The sequence below is a fragment of the Lissotriton helveticus genome, chromosome 2_1, assembly GCF_964261635.1.
Source record: "Lissotriton helveticus chromosome 2_1, aLisHel1.1, whole genome shotgun sequence".
In the NCBI taxonomy this organism is placed as follows: domain Eukaryota; kingdom Metazoa; phylum Chordata; class Amphibia; order Caudata; family Salamandridae; genus Lissotriton; species Lissotriton helveticus.
The window spans coordinates 1,226,895,972-1,226,915,960 of NC_136059.1; the positions used below are offsets into that span (position 1 = coordinate 1,226,895,972).

The 19,989-nt window shown below is 43.0% G+C and overlaps 1 protein-coding gene across 5 annotated transcripts in view; it reads right to left on the minus strand.

Annotated features, from left to right (window-relative positions):
• The window catches only part of FAM13A (family with sequence similarity 13 member A), a 906,414-nt gene that overhangs the window by 189,221 nt on the left and 697,204 nt on the right, over positions 1-19,989 (minus strand). For all 5 annotated transcript variants that reach the window (XM_078676111.1, XM_078676110.1, XM_078676109.1 and 2 more), the window contains 2 exons: positions 18,324-18,400; positions 16,165-16,207 (listed from right to left, as the gene is read on the minus strand). In XM_078676111.1, coding sequence (XP_078532237.1) covers positions 16,165-16,207; positions 18,324-18,400 — 120 coding nt within the window. The remainder of the gene's footprint in view (positions 1-16,164; positions 16,208-18,323; positions 18,401-19,989) is intronic.

The following is a 19,989-nucleotide window of genomic DNA, read 5'->3' on the forward strand; positions in this document are numbered from 1 at the left end:
AACGCTTAATATTAATTCAAGTACACAGCTTTCCATCAACCAAAATGCTGTTTTTCATCAAATCTTTAACTCTTTAACTCTACTTTAATAGTGTTTTAGCTGAGCGCTTTTTTTCCCCACTTAAAAACAAAGATTGTCCTCACCTTTGCAAAGATTTAGTGAAAAAGCTAAAGAAGGTGGACGTCCAGACACACTGTTTTTGGTTTGTGTTTAATTCCAAAGCGCAGTGCCTCAGGTACAGGTCACAAAGACAAGAGTCCGCTTCATGGCAAACTAGAGGCACATGTTTAGAGAACCATCTAGACTGAAAATAGACAATAACTGCACCTGGTGTCAATACATTAAATGGATCACTGCAATATTAATTTAGCGGTACAAGTACACAATTTAGTAAATCAGTTATGTAAAGAAACTAAAGTAACAAATATGATTTCATAAATCTGGATTTTGGTAGAGCACATGACAAATGTAAATACAGCATAATTTAGTAGCACCGAAAAATAAAAGATAGGAGATTCATTATAATGGGAGCTGAAATATACTACAATATTCGATCAATAACCAAAAAGCACACAAAGAACAATTATGTTAGCAAAGGACATAACAGAAAAGAAGTATCAGCAAAGCCAACTGGTCTGGGTTTAATGTGCTGACACATGCAGAGCTAGCACATTACAGCAAGACATCCAAGAGGGAGCCTGCAGGGGTGGCTGAGAGGGCTTTAGTTCTAAATTAGTCTCTCAAGCAGTTCAATTCAAGCACTTGAGTGGAAACAGAAGAATATACCCAAACAGGCAATACCGATAGATGAGAAATGAATACTCCACCAGGATGTAGAAAGACGTGATTGACAAAGCCACGAGCCAATGGCTGAAAGAGGCTGATAAAAGGAAACACATTTTTTTAAATGGGGTAGATTCAAAGTTCACTCTATGTATGTTCTAAGCAAAAGGTTTGTCTGACACCTACACTGTCAAAACACAGACAAAATGCAATAGATGCTGTTTTAACGCGACCATAGAGGAAGGCCACAAAAGCTCACTTTCTCGCCCAAACATTAGACCAGGTTTACACATCTGTACCACAAACACACATTCGTATATACATTTCTCTATTTACTGATTTTGTAGCAGAGCAGCTGATAGCCAACTATTGTATGGACAATTATTAGTTCAGTATATACACTCTTTTTTTTAAGCGGACATGGATCTTACAAAGTGCCTAAATTATTATTAGGTGATCTTAACACTCTAATTTTGTCTTCCTCGTCCCAAGACAGAAACAAGATCATACCACCTTGTGAGACGGTCACTGCCATGGCCCACCATTCTTAAGGTCTAAAACAGGTCTCTTATGCTAGTAATTTCTTCACCTTATGGGGCTATAACTACAAGAAGCTGTTTCTTTGAAAGTTCATGTGTTCAGTCTGTTTCCCCAATTCTGAACTCCTGTCACTCCCTTCATTGTAAAGGTGCAAACCTTTATTACAGTCAAATTTTTTCTTGGCCCAGTTATAAGCACGTGCTAGCAGATGACAGTGACAACAGACTGGTTTATCATTTCACTGAGGTGAGGAGGGTATTCTGTCAGCCCCAGTACAACAAGGGGTCATCAGAATCAGTAAGAACAACCTCCCCACGTTTTTTTTTTTAAAGGGTGAACCTGCTCCCAGCTAGAGTAGACCCATCCAAGAGCAATGGAGGATTAGACTCCCTTTTCGTTTGCCAAGGCACACACATGTGGGGACACATGCTATTCGGTCTCACCAGGTGTGTCCTCAGAGCAGATACCACAGTATGCTAAAGTTCCAAGTAATACATTATTGCACCTCCTGGCATTTGTTCTTAGTGACTCTGCTGACTTGAGAAGGCTCTCACATGAAAGGAGCTCTACAGCAGCACGTGCAGGTTGCTTGGCTATCAGCACGTAGCCAGCCTCTGGAACACAGCATCTCTGGGAGTAGAAGAGGATCCAGTTAAATGGTGGCACACTAGGCGGTGACCCACCAAGATCCAAATACCAGACTATGCTTGTTTTGATTGAGTAGCTTCCCTCAAAGGGAGTGGGTCTTTCACTTCTGATACCCCTCCATCATTCATTGCCGATCAGGTAGCGGCACACTGCTCTCATTCAACCCTTAGACCATCAGTCCATACAAACTGGATAGCTACCAACTCCTGTTCACTTTCAACAAATCAGGCATACTGAGAGGTTGTACGCTTGTGGTATACATGCTTCACTTCCTTTCACTGGGTTGGGCATACCGAGAGGAAGTAAACATCCGCTAGCTGTGCTTTAGCTTCATACATTTTAACTGGTAGCTAGACATTTTCACTGTACTCAGTCTATTCTCTTAGTTCTGGATGGCTACTGCTAATTGCTGTCTTACAGAACAGAGGCCTCCTGCACAATGACAAGGGTTTAAACTGTGCTGCTTCTTCCTACGGCAATGTGCTATCTATGCCCAGATCAGAAACCCAAGGGCTTGCCTTCCTTGAGGGTCAACCCTACAACAGGCTCTGGCCTGCCTATTCGCTCGTGCCAAGTGGAGGTGGGTGAAATAATCTATGCGCCCTATAGATACAGTCACCGGAGTGAAAAGTTGTACCAAAGAGTAAGGGACCTAATTTTGCCTTTGGGGAAGACTGGCAGCAGGGTGCCCGGCACATGAAGGAGGGGGCTCACTTCATGCTTGTGGAAGGTTCTGCTTTGAGGAAGAGGACTGGGCAGCATGGAGCATGATGATGTAAAACAAAACTGAGATCAATAACCAAGTCTGAGTTTCTCAAAGGACACATTTCCACGCATTTGTTGAAATACTGAGAACATAAGATCTAGCGTGCTCCGATGAAACTGAGGGAGGATGGGCTTGAATGAGGACTGAAGATGTCCAGCAGTCTTTCCGAAGTATTTAGAACCTTTCACAAAAGACTTTATGGATTATGGTTAAAAGTGGTTGACTGTGGCACTCATAACTTGGAACTCACCGTGGCTCAGGAAGGATCATCGAGATGAAAATCAGGTCTTTACCATTCTCACGGTAACTGGACTTTCAAAGCCTTTCCCTCACACACAAAGACTGGGAGACACTACGTAGTATATGCACCGTAATTGGAAGGTGGAAATCGTAAAAACTAAAGAAAAAAACGAGATTAAATGTTGGACATATATGTGACCTGTAGCATCGCCGTGCTTTAAATATCCTGCTTGCGGACATAATCAGCTTGCACCTTTGTAACATTAAAATATCAGGTGTCCCGTTGACCCAAATCAATGTTATTGACTTTTTTTTGGGCTTCGGGAAGATGAAATGTGGTGCTGACCCAGGTCAGATAGGACAAAACAACCTCCACAGTTTACAAACACCTGCGGCGGATGTACTAACACACCAGCTAGATAATGTGTTGTTAAATTTGACAACTAAGATATGTCTCACTCATTGAACGTGTTCCTTTAAGAATCGTGGTCAGCCATATCCATTCCCAATAGTTTTCGGCCAACTCATGCTTAGGTACTGTAAAAACCAAGCAACCAGAGGATAACCTAGCCATGGCAATTCCATTTGTTGTGTAAGTCGTCCACATTTGCTGAGAGTTGATTTGTTTTAATGGCCCCAGGTTTTCTATACTTTACCCAATGTCTCTTACCTAATCTCTCTCGCATTCGCCTCTTTCGAGCGAATCTGCTAGTCCTACATCCCGACAACTCTTCTGTTACTGCGAGTATGTATTTTCGCCCCCCCCCGCAACAGGCTTACCAGGCACAAGGAATGTAAAACTATCCTGGAGGAATGCAACATGTTCCTGACCTTTTAATTCCTCATAATGCGATCTGAATAAGTGGTTGTTTTTTAGTGGCGGGGAGGAAGCTGGGAGGTACGGAAAGGGAGCAGTAGAATAGTTATTAACTGTCTGTTTACCTTCTGAACACCACAAAACACCTCCAGCAGATGACGTTTTGGGTTACTATTTTCAATTGACTTATTCAAAGGCAGCATTATTGACCACACAATATCTGCTATCTTTCCTGGTAGCAAGCAAATTGGACACTTTTTACGCCAATCTTCAAACATTAAAGGCTGTTCTCATTTTGCAACAACTGGACCATAAACACAAGGAAAGTAACCGGAACAAACACGTTTGATCTAGAATGCAGTGCTCCGCTATTTCATACAGATGTGTATGAATTAAGTGTATAGTGGTACATCAACACACTTCTTAACAAGCATTGTCAATGCCAATTGGTATTCCTTACTTTACATAAATGCAAAACAGGCTGGCACTGCCGATTTTTGTTTGTAAATAGTCTGTCAAGAATTCAATATTGTATCTTGCACATTTCTGCCACATTATTTCTAGTGACCACTAGGTGGCTCTGAAAGGCATCAAACTGGTGTTTAAATGTAGCTCTGTTTGCAATGCTGTGTTGGGAGCTGGAAGAAGGCTGCAGCTAGAGACAACTACACAAACGCTCCTGTGGGCAGGTCAAACACAGAAAGGGAGGAAAGTCACATATAGGAGCACGGTAACGGAGACTTACACTAAGGCCATCCAATCTTGAGCAAGGATTGGCTCTGTGGAGTTTGGTATGCAATGCTGTCTCCAGACAGATAGCTGAAGCGATCTTTAGTGAGACCTCAAAAATGATCTACTCTGATGTCATTTTCCTGAAACCCTGTTCACTTATACTCTATGCTTACAAACTGGGTTTATTTGGAGAACCAACCTAAAACTCTGTGCAATTCGGGATAAGGCCATGGCAAGCAGTTGTGTGATTGCAGGTTTGAGCAAACTTCTCAGAAAACCTCAAGCCATGAATCCTGCATACGAAGGAACAAATGCACCAACTGTGTTATCCTTGGCAAGATTTGTTTCTGACCGGAGAGCATGGCTGCCGGACCACCATGTTCAACAGTTTAAGCTTCTTTTTATTCTTTGTGGACCTGGATCATCGTATCAGCTAGGCAGATCTACTTGTTTCCATTTTAATTGAAGTGTAGCTCTTCAATTGCTTTTATATTTAAAAATATATATATTATTTATTTGAAAACAATAACAGACAATTTTGACAGCATTAGGTTCATGTGAGTAATGATGTGTGATTTAAAGTATTTTGTATGGGGTAACAAAGAGACCCAATTTAAACAAGGTATATATTTTCTAAATGAGCAAAAGGAGAATATTGCTTCCCTAAGGCACAACATTAGAGAGATCAGGGCGTGCAATGCTGCCTGTATTTATTTTGTGTGATGGGAGGGGGTTTTATAGTGCTGCTGCCGAACTGTGCTCGGGATGCTGGTTGAAGGACTAACCAAGTCGTGCTGATATGCCTCTGACCCGAGGTCAAAAGAAGTTCTGGAAATTCAGTGGCACTGGCGCAAGGCTTATTGCACTTTTATGTGCTTCCATATGTAGCTATCTGTCAGAAACTCCATTTTACCATTGCACATACATACAGAAGAGTGAGCTTTTGTTCAGTCTCCAGCCGTTGGCTATTGGCATTTTTTTAAAGTTGCCATTAGCAGGGTGATTTGCCTTTGTAACCATTGTGTTTTGTAGAAGGTTATATGGGTTTTTAAGTTGTCCCGGTCACTCACCGTTGAGCTGCTACCCCTTACAGTCTATAGATGCACAAGCATTGGCAATGTCAAACTATCTAAAACGGCCACCATACATGATTGCACTCTGACCACCTTTTAATGACGGTTCTTCAGTTTCTTTTTTGAAACCCCATTATAAGGGAACTATATGCGTGTGCAATCACTGTGGCCATCTTGTAAAGGAGTATGAAAAAATATTAGAAAATCCATTACAAGAGCGGTGCGGTGCATGCAGTGGCAAAGCCAGTAGGTCACAACTGGTTAGCAAAGGCAAGACTTCCTGGCTTTGGCAATGCCTTTTTATTTATGTTGCACTAGCACCTGAATTGAATTTGGGACTAACAGGGAGGCAGTAAAGTTGGCCAAACATGCGTAACATGGTCTCAGTTAATTGCAAGCCTGTGGTAATAGAAACTGTCCACACCAACAGATTTGAAAAAAAGCAAGACCTGCCTCTGGGAGATGCCTTGTGGCCAATCATTTTCTTGGGGTTGATTGGGGAAGGTGCACGGAAGTAAGGAAATAGCTTCAATATGTTTTTTTACACATATACTATGCACCGGATAGGCTATAGGGCCCATTAACAAGTCTTACTATTAGGCAACTCAGTGGTATTGATTTTATTGACCTAGGAAGGATGAAAGGTCGAGTGCACCCATCCCCGGCTCATGTTCCTGCAGGTCTCACAGAGTTCTCTACAAAAGATGCATTAGTCTACTTGGGTATCTTGCTTGCTGGAATTGAAGCCTTTTAGAGTGGCAGGCCTACCTTCAGAGCCTGCATTCATTATGAACTGCTCAGGATGAAAGAGAATATGCTAGTCAGACACTGGAACTGCACAGCACGAGGCAGCAGGGAAAAGAGAACATTCGGACTCTAACGTTTTATTTTTGCTTCTGTAAGCTTCAGTTGCAGTAGCAATACACGGTTCGTTTTGCGTGACGCTGGTAGGTTCCTTTTTCAATCGGACGGTTATTGCATATTTCTGCATGCATGCAAGAATGTCAACTGTTATTCCCTCCTTCGAAGAGCGTCCTGCCGTCTGCGCAGCGTCGCCGGCGGTGGGCGTCGGGGTCACTCATATGTTAGGAAAGCGCGCTGGGGGCAGTGGCGGTGCTTTCTCTCAGGTTTTAACGGCCTCTATTCTGTTTGTAGCAGTGCTTGCTTGGTAAGCTCGAATACTGTTTTTTTAATGAATTATTCCTCAGTCCAATGCTCTGCTCTCACTCCCTCTCCCTGTCCAAAAATGCATCTCGCATTTAAATTACATTTTGTGACTGTTCAGGATATAGAGGGGCCTTTTTTTACATTTACACCGACTCTTATTTTATTTCCATTTCTAACAGCTTCTCAAATGTACCTGTCAACTTTTGAATGCTGATCAATGCCTTCAACATTAGGCGCCTGGCAGGGCACAAGTCCTAAAAAGAGAAGGGGGGACGGTGTCACCGAAACTGACGTCACGACAGGAAGTGACGTCACGAAAGGTGCGCTCCGATCTTGTCCAAGAGAGGCCAAAGAGTGAAGTCCAGCTGTTTGGCAGGGGGGTAGGGGCGTAGTCCACCCGGTAAAATAAGTGGGGGGACGCCACTCGAGCCCTGGTTCCTGGTATTGAGAGAGTCTGTAACATGGCTCTTTCTTTAATTTCTACTTAAGCTAAAACAAAAATCTTCTTATTTCCCTTTGCTCTTTTCATTTCCATTTCCCAATTAACATTAACATTTTTAGGCTGCCCTCAGTGTTAACTTCTTGTGCCTTACTGATCATACCTCATATCCGGTGCATTTACCATGAGCGTGGTCTACTACCTTCCTTCTGTATCTTTCTTTCCGGCAGCATATCGCCGGAAAGAAAGATACGGAAGATAGGCTCCTGTCCAGGAATCCAATCATGGGTCTTTTCTTTAAGCCACTCCAAGGGGGGATACTTCTCAGCTTACTGTAATTCCTCCCATTTCTTATGAGTCTCTCCAGACCTTTGGCTTTTTAAGTATTTCTCTACTGTTCTTGCACAGTGAATTGTCGAGGCCTGCAACCTCATGCTTGTCCGTGGTCACAATGGTTTCGAAGTAGGACCAGAAGGGAAGGTAACATGCCAAATTTGAGGGAATCATTGACTATCCGAATAAGTAGTATTCACATCCCGCGGATATCATGCAAATCTGGCATAGACCGTGCCCTCCTGGACCTAGGAGGACCATCCCTACTCTTCAGGTTTCTCTGCACGGATGCACAAGACAAGCCACTAGCTTCCGCAAGCATTACAGGATCATCTCTGCTTTCTGGCCCCTTTCATGCTATTTCAGTTTTGTGCTTTCTGGTTTACCGCTCGGCCCAAGGGGCAGCCTCAGTTCGCTCTTCTCTTCCAATCTAGTTACGTAGACCACTTACTTTTTAGGCCATAGGGTATCACCTGCCCTGGACTCAAGTGGTATTTTTCATAGGCAGAAAACCCAAGAAAGTGACCATATTAGTAGTCACAAATAATCTAGAGAAAAACAAAGTTGTTGATTTACCAAAAGGTAGAAACCTTTCACCGAAAATAGTGTTGCCCTCCACTTAGAGGATCAGTATGGAGGACTGGAGTCATTCTAGTGGTGACTCTAGATGTCATGTATCTTATAGACATCTCGGCCAAGTTACACACGGAATGCACTACTTTCCAATGTCCATGTGCCATCTTCGACAATGTAAACAATCTGTGTACTTCTAACAGAAATTATTCTCAAACTCATTTTCCCCCCTTCTTAGACTAATAACAGACACACTTGCATGAAGTCCTGGCTTGCTTTCTGCTACGATGTATCGTCCTGTTCATCTTCAAACCAAATAACGGTTAGTGCTTTAGGTTGGCCAGACAACAGATCTGGTATTTTCACATTATCAAAATGGAAGGGAAAACGCTTGAGAGTAAATTGTTCTTTTACCTTGAGGAATCCATGGTCCAATACATAGCGTGGTAGCACTTTTTTATTTTTATTTGCAGTGGCACTCTGTATCTGCATTTCGCAGCCTTGTTCTTGAGGTGGGCATGGTAGGAAAAAGTTATCTTGGGGTACTCATGTTGCCTAATTGAAATCTGCAGTTAATAGTAACCCCAACTGTGGACACAGTTCAATGTCCTCCGATTTTCATTTTTTTCTAGAAGGAGCATGGTCTCTTTATATTTTCATGTTTCAACATAGCCACAAACAAAATTGAACATGTGACTGAAATTTGAACCTGTGAAATGAAGGCACACTATTAGCATTTCCTTTATGTATTTCCCGTCAACTTAACCATTAGGCACATCTGTTCTCTCTCTCTGGTAAAAATGTTTATGCTCCTGATGGTATGAGTGTTTCTTGCCCACTCATCAACAGTTCCAACGTATGCGTCCATTAAGTGTATCCTTCTTTTGTGAATGTTGGAAAAATCCAGAGACATTTGGAAAATTAGGCTGCCAACGTGTTCACTTATGTGCTTTATCAGGTTCCAAAGAAAATATTTATCAATTTGTGAATTTAAACGTGCTAGAATATAATGGATTGAAAACACTTTCATTCAATTGGAGAAAATCTCAATGAAAGATTTCGTAACGCAAGTCGTAGGTAGCAAACAACTGTCGCAGAGTTGCAAAAGTCACTGAGAGACAAACACCTGCAGAAGCTCATCTGTGACGAAAAAACCTTGAGACCTGGTAAATACTCCGCTAGATGATCACACCATAACAGAGCCAAGATGTTCATGGTGGTAGGATAAGCATATACTCAGGAGAGACCATTGAAAATGTATTCAATTACTTCATATTTCACTATTAATCCTTTATGGGTTCCGGAGTAGCGTGCTACTCGCCGAAAATGCGCTTTCAATATCTCATCAGGGGTAGCAAGCACTATCTAAATGCAAACCTTTTCCCTCTTCTATCCCTCCACTAGCCTTCTCAATCCAAATAACTGACTAACATATACACCACTCAAATTACTTTCATATTTCACTGTACTAATTCGCCACTAACCCTTTATAGGTTCCAGAGTAGGGTGCTACTCACTGAAAAAGCGCATTAACACCTCATCAGGGGTAGCAAACGCTGTATAAATTCAAACCTTTTCCCTCTTCAATCACTCCACTATCCTTCTCGATCCAAATAACAGACTAACATATCCACAGCTCAAATGACTTCTTATTTCACTATACTAATTCACCACTAATCCATTATGGGTTCTGGAGTAGCGTGCTGCTCGCCGAAAAGGCACCTCGACGCCTCATCAGGGGTAGTAAGCAATATATAAATGCAATTACAATGGATTTCAATGAGCAATGTGCCCTCACAATCCGTAGCAAGAGGATGTGATCCTTTTCTGTCCACACAGAGGTGCAATTTTCCCACAATGGAAATGAATGTAAAGGTATTATGTGCCCTTCAATAACTGAAACAACCTCACTCTAAATACAGTTCTGTCCCACTAAAAAGTCAAATAAGAGTTTTCTCCTTCATGCGCAGGGACATTTTGTTCTTGAAAGTACTAAGATACAAACCTGGTGCCTTCAAACTAGCTGAAGCTAAATTATTAACAGGGCAAATGAAGAAACACAAGATATCCCAACACTACCAATTATCTGTCATTAATACCTCAGATTTTTTTGATGGGAGAGAGATGTTGGAGAACTGACAAATGAGTGGCAAGATGCAAGACTGTCCCCACACTAGCATCAAAGTTCAGACTGATCCAGCCTAAATATCTACACTGTAGCTTCCGGACCATGGAGAAGCTCTGGAAAATGGTGTGTGCTCCCTCCCGGAGTCTCTCAGACGTACACGCCAAGACACAGATCTCTTACACACAACTTCCCAATGCAGCAAACTTAAACTCTTTTGAAGTGGGGTGCATAACACATTAAGGGTGGTGCTGGGATGGAAGCTATTGCCTGATCCTAAATAAGCACTGCCTCATAGATTGGTTGATTGTGATATGAAACTATATAAACTGACCTTACTGCTGCCGAGCATCCTTGTAGCCAGAAGAGATATTGCCAGAAACTGGCAATCCACCGAAGCCCCTTCAGTAGCAGCCTGATGAAACAAGATGGACCACTGTATGACTTTAGAAGTACCAGTTCAGAAGGCAAGTGGATGTCCAAAGAACATAAGATCTGGAGGAGTGGTGTCAATATAGAGGTATAATGCTTGATCTGACCCCAGAATTGAATCAGATTCCGAGGTCTGAAGACTATGAAACTGCGACAAGATTAGTGGAAAGAAATTTTAAATTTTCTGGAGTTACCTCAAATGTTGTACAACTGACTTTCTGAATACCAAAGCGCTGCTGTGACTGTCACTTATTGTTTTCGGTTTTTATCTGGCACAAAATCAATAAAATGTCCTTCTTCCCTTGCCCAACCCACATAAAAAATATAGATGCACAGTGAGAAAATCCCTCTTTTCATCATGTTTGCTTAACTGCAAATTAAGCCACAGTGCATTATTTGGTGGCAAATTTGATATGAGAGCACCTATTGGCCCTTGTTTGCTGCCGGTCTGCCAGACACTGGTGTGTTTAGGGAAATGAGCAATCTTTGTCTCTTCAACTACATCAAACTGGTTCTGGGGCCAGCCCCCACTTCCACCAGGCTAAAGCCAAGCTGACTACATACTGCCCACAGAACACAAGCTTCTCTTCCTCAGGGCTCCCTCTTCATTAACAATGAATGGATGGGCCTAAACCTGCTCTCTTTCAAGTTGCTGAAGTTCATTTTTCTCCAGCAGCCTTTCCTGAGCTTATAAGAGTCAAGTACCAAACACTCGGGTCTTTCTGCCAAAGTGCCCCACCCACTGGCCACTGAACCCTACAAAAGAGGCACATCACCTACAGCTCATCAGAACACATCTCGACCTGCAGAACAATGGAAGAAAACTGGACCTGTTGTCTGTGACCTGTATGGAGACCTGAAGGGCCCCCCCACCCCCTCGAACCTAGGACTGAGTAGTGGACTTCAAGGGTCAGTTGGCTGACCTCATTTGTGGCTAAAGGGCCACAACAAGCTGCAAAAGGCCTTTTCCTGAAGTGTCCAGCTGAGCGGTAGCAACTGGACTCGGCTGGTGGACTCTGCAGCAGTGATTCCTGGCACCCTAAATGCGGTCACTGAGGTCCTGGGGGCCTAAGAGTAGTCCAAGAGGAACTGCGCCAGGAATTAAACATCTCTCTGGAGCATCACAGCAAATGTGTTCAATTTCGAGAGGACTTTGTCGGATACAGCTTCAGGCTTGCCTCAATTGAGTATTTTGAGATCGATAGAAAAGACAAAGTTTGATGGTAAAAATCTTGACTTGGCAAAGGTGCGAAAAGTAGCTGCTGGAAGAGAGGGCTTCAGCAGCCACGGAATGTGCATGTTCCCTCTCTGAGCTTTCCCTTGCAAAACAAACTGCTTGAGAGGGACCTAGTTCAATGGAAATACGACTCTGAGAGGACTTAATCAGATACAGCCTGCAGCCATGCCCAGATAGAGGATTTTAATTTTCAATTCAGACACTAAGTCAGAAGGTAAAATCTTTGACCGTGATGACATGCTTGGGTGTTCTGACTTCTGATCTATTGCAGTCAGCCTGAAAACGCACCTAGGTCCCGGTCAACCAGGACCACTGACTTCTGACTGGTACTTTTCTTTTCCCAAACTAAAACTTTTTTTAATGATCCCCCTGGTTCCTCCTATTGAATTTTAGTGGGTTTGATGTAATTTTCCTCATTAAGTGTTTCTCTATTTTTAGAAATGCCTGTATGTTCCGTGCTCTGAGCTACAAGGAGTTAAATCCAGATTTATTTATTGACTTGTGATTTGGACCTCACAGACTTTTGGACATACTTGGGAATGACTCGCATCCTTCTCAACTAATAACCCATTTACTTACATGTACCTACAAACTTGAGAACAAATCACCACTAAATAGAAGCAAAGCCTGTAGAGGTGTGACTGATCAGTAGTTCTGAGCTTCGAAATGTTAATGGAACCTCCTGAAGAATCTTACATAAAATGATGTTAGGGTAATGTTTTATGCCACAAGGGCAAAGAGGCCCTACGAAAGGGAACCCTTCTCCGTCATGCAAGCAAGAAAATGAGTCAAGTGCTCTTTACATATACCTGTCAGACCAGTTTCTCACAACACTAAAATGGAGTGCATGCTGGAAAGGAGTCCTCTCATCAAAGCAGGATCTTTTGGTATGTTCACTCCCCTAGAAAGCAGGCCTCTATGAGCTCCACCCCTATGCAGGCAGGGTCTACTGTGAACCCAGTGCGCTTTGTGGAGCCCAGTGATCCACACAGGCCCTACTAACATGCAAAGCAGAAAAATGCCTACGCAAGTGTGAGTCATTTACCTTTTCACTATGCTGCAATATTAAATTGGGACATAGTGGTTCATGAGGCATGCCCTCATGCAACTGGCACCTCTCCGTGCCAGCCTACTACTCGATGGTATGGAACCTACACAATCGGGGACCTGTATCCACTACAATATCTGCAGTGGAAATAAGGGTAATTAAGGGAATAGTAACAATATTTATGCATTTTGAAGTGAACAGGAATGAACTGTGGTCGGACAGGACTAGTCAGATTGCTTTGATATTATAGCCAGTGGTACAAGCAACCAAAGTTTTCTGAACAGACTGTTTTGAATTAATCTTAAGATCTTGAACGTAGGGTCTCTCGAAGGCGACTCAGACTGGATAGATTTAAGTTTTCTACTCTAAAATGGTTCTGCTAAGTGTCAAATAAAGTAATATTTTCATTGAGCAGGTTCCGAGAAGCAGCTTAATCTTATTGCAGAAGCATCTATTTCTTTGCTCTCACTCTTCACGACACTCCCCAGTACCGATGAAGATGATCACACATTTATTTACCAGGCATGATGACAGATAATGTCAATCAACAGTTTGCTTAATGAAAGTCCATGTAAGAATGCTAGATGGATCCCACTGAGCTTCTTTGTACATAAACAAGTCTCTTTGGCTCGTTGGGAAAGCCTACAATGTAAGAGGCCAAGAAAGTAGTTTGTTAACACAGAGGACAACTGAGTGCATTGCATGTTTAGGACATTCGGAGATAAAGTACTCTGCTGAAGACCATTTTGCTTTTGTCTATAACATCATTCATTTCGAAGTCCCAAAACAAAAGAATTCTGGTAGCATGTTTAACATTGCTTAAACATAGTACCAGAATTGCATAAAGTAAAGAAATATTTGGATCAGCTTGTTAGGAGTATAGTTAGCACTGCAAATAAAGCCACTGTATATGTCAATTTGAGTACAGTCCAATCACACATGTGATGTAACAACTAACAAACAATCTTTCCAGTTATGCAGCGAACCCTGGTCTCAACAAAGCACTTAAAACTTCATACTCTCTGCCTGACTAGGCTGGTCTATATGTTGTAAGCAGCAGCGTGCGAATATCGAACGCAGCCCCTGTGGTGGGTGGGGGGCATCCGGCACTCCGCATGGGTGGCAGGCCCTTGACCTGAAAGCTCCTGACTGTGTCCAGAGCGTGGGGGGGCCCCTCCAGTACTTTACAGGGGCCCCCCTCAAGTTTCGTTACGCCACTGGCTGTAAGTATGGTATGACCTTTTTCTACATTTCAGAAACACAGTGATGAGACCCATTCCAAATTCACATGATAAACCTAAGTGAAAGGGATTGTGGGGAGAAAAATCAACATTGATGGCGATAGCATTGCAAATACCAACACTGTCATCATCACCCTGAGAACACTAAACATGTTGATACAGGTTTGCTACCTCAACCACGACCTTAAATTCAAATATTGTGTTTTTTATGTCAACATATGAGAGGGGTTATTGGGTTGCTTTTCTAGTGGGTAATAGTAGAAAAGCTGGTCAAACTCTCCTAGTGAAGGGTCGATATTAAGAAATGTGTTAAGACTGATGACTGGTTTTGCACCACGAAGTACATTTGACATATAGAATGACTTGGTTAATCAACTCTGTGAAAGTTGAGAATTCATGTTGAAACATTTTGAAGGACCACTTCAACAAAATTCCATTTGCGACCAATTTAAAAAGGCTGATTGTGAAAACCAGTAGTCAGATTTTGGAATTTTTCCATACACCCAACGAGTCTCGAGTGAGCATTGCATGATGCTGCCATCTTGAACACAATAAGAGGCTGGTGGCAATGTAGTGTCACAGTTCAACTTTAAGTACCATACAAAGCCCATACCTGTAAGCTAATGAGGACATGGGGAGACAGAAGCCTAAAAGCACATGGGGCTCAGGACAGCCCTCAGGGGAAAGGTTGTCCAGCCCCTGGAGGCAAAATAGTGACTAGACTGAAGCGCTAAACAAAGTCCACTGGAGAGAGGATGCAGTGCAGGCAGGGGATCCCGAAGGAGCAGAGGCAAAGAAAGGAGGAAAGGGGAAAGTTTGAAACAAGGCAGCAAGATGAAACATTGATACCGAGGGAAACACAAAGGATACAGATTGGGAAGTAGAGGAGATAGGCAGTTTCAACTGGAGATTATGTTTTCATTGAATAATGTATGCAACAGTGCACCCTAAAACAAAACACACTCAAAAAGAAACCCAGGTATAATGGGATAAACCAGCACTCCATCTGTACCCCATTATCTATTATATAGCGCGAACAAGATCCCAAAGGATATCAGAGCGCTTTACAAAAACGATGGAAGGAAGGACATAAGAGCAATGACGACATAGAGTAAGAATAAAAAAAATTTAAAAAACAAGGAATAATCACATAATTACAAGGTTACAAGGCAGATATGACAGGATGAGTAATACAATAAACAGGTATATAGCAGGCTATGCAGGAAGGCACATTATGCGGTAAGGAAGAACAGCATCAAATGTTTGTACAGTGAACGTAGGATCACTAGCTTCGAACAGGAGAAACCTAGCCCAATAATGGTAAAAATGTATTAATTCTGACTCTTTTGGCTTCCAGTTTGAAAGCGGCCGTTGAGGAGATTCTGCGAATTTCCGGTGAAAGAGAATGTGCCTTCCTGCATAGCCTGCTATATACCTATTGCTCTTATGTCCTTCCTTCCATCGTGTTTGTAAAGCGCTCTGATATCCTTCGGGATATTGTTTGCGCTATATAAAACTTTATAAATAAAAATAAAATAAATAAAGTGTTACCGCTTCTTGAGGCTCTTCCACCACATGATAATTCAAGCTTTTGCGCTAGGTATCTGGGAGTATTGAGATGCAGAGCTTTGTGCACCAGAACGGCAATCTTTAACTGAATTCTAGCTTCGTAGGCCAACCATTTAAGAGATTTTAGGACTGGAGATACGTGCTTATTTTGTTTGGTACCAGACACCAATCTAACCGCAGCGTTCAGTGATGCCCTTTAGTGGAGCCAGAGTGTATTTGGGAAGGCCACAGAGAGAAGCGCTGCCGTAGTCAAGCCTCTGCAAGACACGCGCTTGGACCACCTGCTTGAAGTCGGATTGGGGAGGAATGGTAATTCTATTCTATTGTTAACACTAAAAAAATAGTTATATTTCGGTAAAACCATCATTTTTATCGACACTGGACAACAGTTGGACACTAACCTGTGAATGTCTACCATAGTGTGAGTCAGGTTCGCCGTCTTTGCTAAAAAGAAAAGGAGAATAATCTAGTTTAGCTTTACAAAACTTGCGGTGTACATGAGTTAAAGACAGCGTAGTTACAATTTTCTTTAGACACCTACAGATGACCCATATTCTATTTATGCACCAGGCAGAAATGCCGGGCACGGATTCTCGCTCAACTGCTCAACACAAAATAGGACAAATCACAGTTGCTACGGACTTGGCCTAAATTGAAAGAAAATGATCAATCTACAGCTCCTTTCTTTTTTGTGTTACAGGTAAAAAAGGGAAAAGTGAATCTCCTTTACTGATTTTTTGGTAAGAGACTATTGGATACAGTGCTTCCATAACCAATACAGATACTTTACTCTCCTTTCTCATCACAGGCTTCAGCTACAGTCTTATCTGATTAGGCGTCTTACCTCCTATGCGTAGCTAAAAAATAAAATAAAAAAAGTCAGAATTGTCACCCTACAAGTGGAATAAGCAAGACCCCCAATAAAACCAGACATTTAGGAGCCGATTACGATGCGGCCAGGGAAGGCTCTGAGCATCGGTCGGAGCCTTTCCAGTCTGCATCTCGGTTTAATTTCCAACCACCGCATTACAATGCTGGTGGTCGGAAATTAAACTGGCTGGCTTCCGATGGGCTCAAGGAGCGTGTTGGGCGTGCCGGGCCGTCAGAGGCCTGCCTGTAATCCCAAAGGGCCGCCTTTCTGCCCATGGGATTATGATACTCTGTCTCCGGCAGGTTTTCCATGTCAGACTTGCCCCCTTGCCTCTGCGGCCTCCGGTTGGGGGCCGAGGGGGCACCTATTGTGCCCCCCCTGTTCATCCTGCACCATGTGGCAAGCAATCTGAGGTGCCTGCCACACAGTGCAGGGATCAACACAGATTCCCATTCCTTTATTGGAGCTTGTGTTAGAGGGTTTACAGCAGTAACACGAACTCCCATAGAGGAATGGGACAATCCGGCTGAACGGTGCTCGGTCCCATCATGATGAGGCGGTCAGGATGGCCGACCGGAGGTCATTCGGTCCAGTTTTCGAGACGGTGCTCCTGACATCGTAATAGACCCCTTAGCAGTAAAAGGTGACATGGGGAGGCAGGAAGACACCATTGTACCTTGTCCAGAAGATTAGGCCACTTAGCACCCTTCCACCAACTAAAATGCAATATCCTGTTCATTAATTTGTCCTACTTTCACACAGCCAATGAATACCAAGGAGAACATTAGATCTCGAGAAGACAGACGACAGGGCAGAGGCGAGACTGTGCAGGAAGAAATGAAAATATGCCGGGACTACCACTTACTACTGAACTATGTTGATAATTAATTACTTGGGATTCCACCCATTCATTTCCAGTGTTCTGGCCATTAATTTGCACTTTGGTTTCCTATCTCCTTAGTCCTACATTATTCTTGCCTGTTGGACAGCTGCATGTGACAAAGAACCCCATACTTGTCACCAGATTTAGCAGAACCATTGCTAATGTACTTCAAATTAGTTGCACTCCACTCCTGAACGTTCCACAGGATCAAATCAGCGAGGCAGAGCACCTTCTTTCTCAACAGTGTTACTGAAATGTCATCCTTTTATGCACCAGGATTTTAGGTCTAGTCAAGCAGTGTTAACCCAATCCACCCATCTTTAATGGTGGAAGTGCCCCATGGCTTAGCAGACACAGGGGTCTGGCTAAACATTGAATTCTTGAGTACAGGTGTGCAGAAGTTAGGGCTGGGGGTCAGGTCAGATTTTCAGGGTATCTATTTAAGATATTTGCATTCAATAAATCTCAACAGAGCTCACGTAGAGTCATTGTAATCCTGAATATATAGGCCCAGATCTGTCACTCCTAGGCTTACGTGGCATACACCTGCCTTAGGCATTTAGGTCTTCCCTGATCACTGCATTTTTTTCCATTCTTTTTTTCCAATGAGTGAAAGAAATAAGGACCTTAGTGGCTAAAAACATAATGGGTAAGCCCTCCATTATTGGGAAAATGCTAACTTCTTTGGGTCTCACCTGCTCCCAGCTCTTATTTTCTTTTGCAAGTGAGCAGGGAATTCAGTCACAGCATTACCAACTGCAAGTGAGCGAACATTAATATAAAAAAAGGCCAGTTAAAACAATTACCCTTCTTCGGACAACACTTCCATGCTGTCGGGTCCAACTGTATCTGCTGACCTCGGGGAGCCAAGAGTTTCCATGCTCTACAAAAAGCACACAACATATATTTAGAGTTATCAATGCAAAATAATAGTATCCACATAAAAAAGGAACATCAAACAATGCCTAGTCTTTTTTTGTTTAAAATTTCTTTGAGAGTTTTTTCGTTTTATTTTTTTTTACATGGTACATCATTGCATATTTGCCTGTTGGACATTATGTCACGTTTGCACAAGTTTTCGACCAACTTAAACACATTGTGGAGCATCCGACACAGTATACATTCTATATTTCAGGTTTGTGAGGTGTTAAATATGTGCGGTGTAATATGTTGAATTGGAAGTTTTTGAACCGTGCGTTCTGTGACACCTTCTTTGGGTACTCTAGGGCCTTTTCCCATTCCTGTTCATTAAGCACGCGTCCAATCCTATCTTCCCATCGTTGGCAGAGGGCTAATAACGGGGTAGAGATCAGTTCCCTTATCGCTTTATAATGCCAAGTGACTAGATGTCTGCCCCTGCCCATACGTAGGATTGTGTGGAGCACTGGCAGTTCTCAGTCGGTGAGATCCCAGCATTGTCGTACACTGTCTACCAACCGTCTGTGCACTAGGAACTGTCCTGGGGGGAGGCCATATTCATTTTGCATTTGGTCATACGTCTTCAACTGTCCTTCCTGGAACAGCGCCTCCACCTCTGTCACCTCACTTTCTGTCCATACCCAGAGGGTTCCGGATGTGAAATAATTCTCTTTCTGAGGGAATCCCACTAGCAGGAGTAGTGGGGAGTAAAAAGGCTGGCCCTTTGACATACGGTGTATGCGCATCATGCATTTGCGGGCTATCACTACCTGTAGAGGGTATGTGCTCTTCGGCCTGGTTCCCGGCATCAGTAGCCGCCGAATAGCCGGGAGGGGCACCTGACCATCATTAGTGAATGTCTCCTCCATGTGGCGTTCCACTGTCCAATGGGACTTCCACTGGATTTGAGCCACTAGGAAATACGCTTCGAAGGAGGGGGGCCCCCAATCCCCCGTGTAGTGGGTAAGTAGAGGGTTCGTATGGCTACTCTGTGTCTACCTCCTCCCCATATCAACGTCGTGAGTAGTGTGTCAAGTTCCTGGAAAAAGGAGCAAGGGGGTATCACCGGGAGATTTGTAAAGGAGTAGAGTAGTCGGAGTACAATTATCATTTTGGCTAGGGCTATACGCCCTATGGGGCCACGGGTAGAGTCTTCCAGAAGGTAACTGCTGCTCGAAGCCCTGCCAATATTTTGCGATGGTTCCCCTCGTAGAGGTCTTTAGGGGAGTGATACAATCTCACTCCCAGATAGCGGGGTGCGCAAACCATGCCTAGTTAAGCTATCAAATTAGACAAGAGTAGATAGGATGGACTGGGAGGCGACCTGGGTCAATGATGTCAACAGAACACGCCCACACCATAGAGATAAACATTAATTTACACTTTACATGATTTTTCTTCCGAAGTTTTTTGAAGACTTGTTTTTAATTACCCATAGCACATTACTCGAATTAGTAGGCAGGCCTAGATGCAGCTTTAGTTCTGACTATTGGTTTTTGTCACCAATCCTCAAGTCTCATTTGCTAAGAAGATCAGTTGATAAGATTTAGAGGC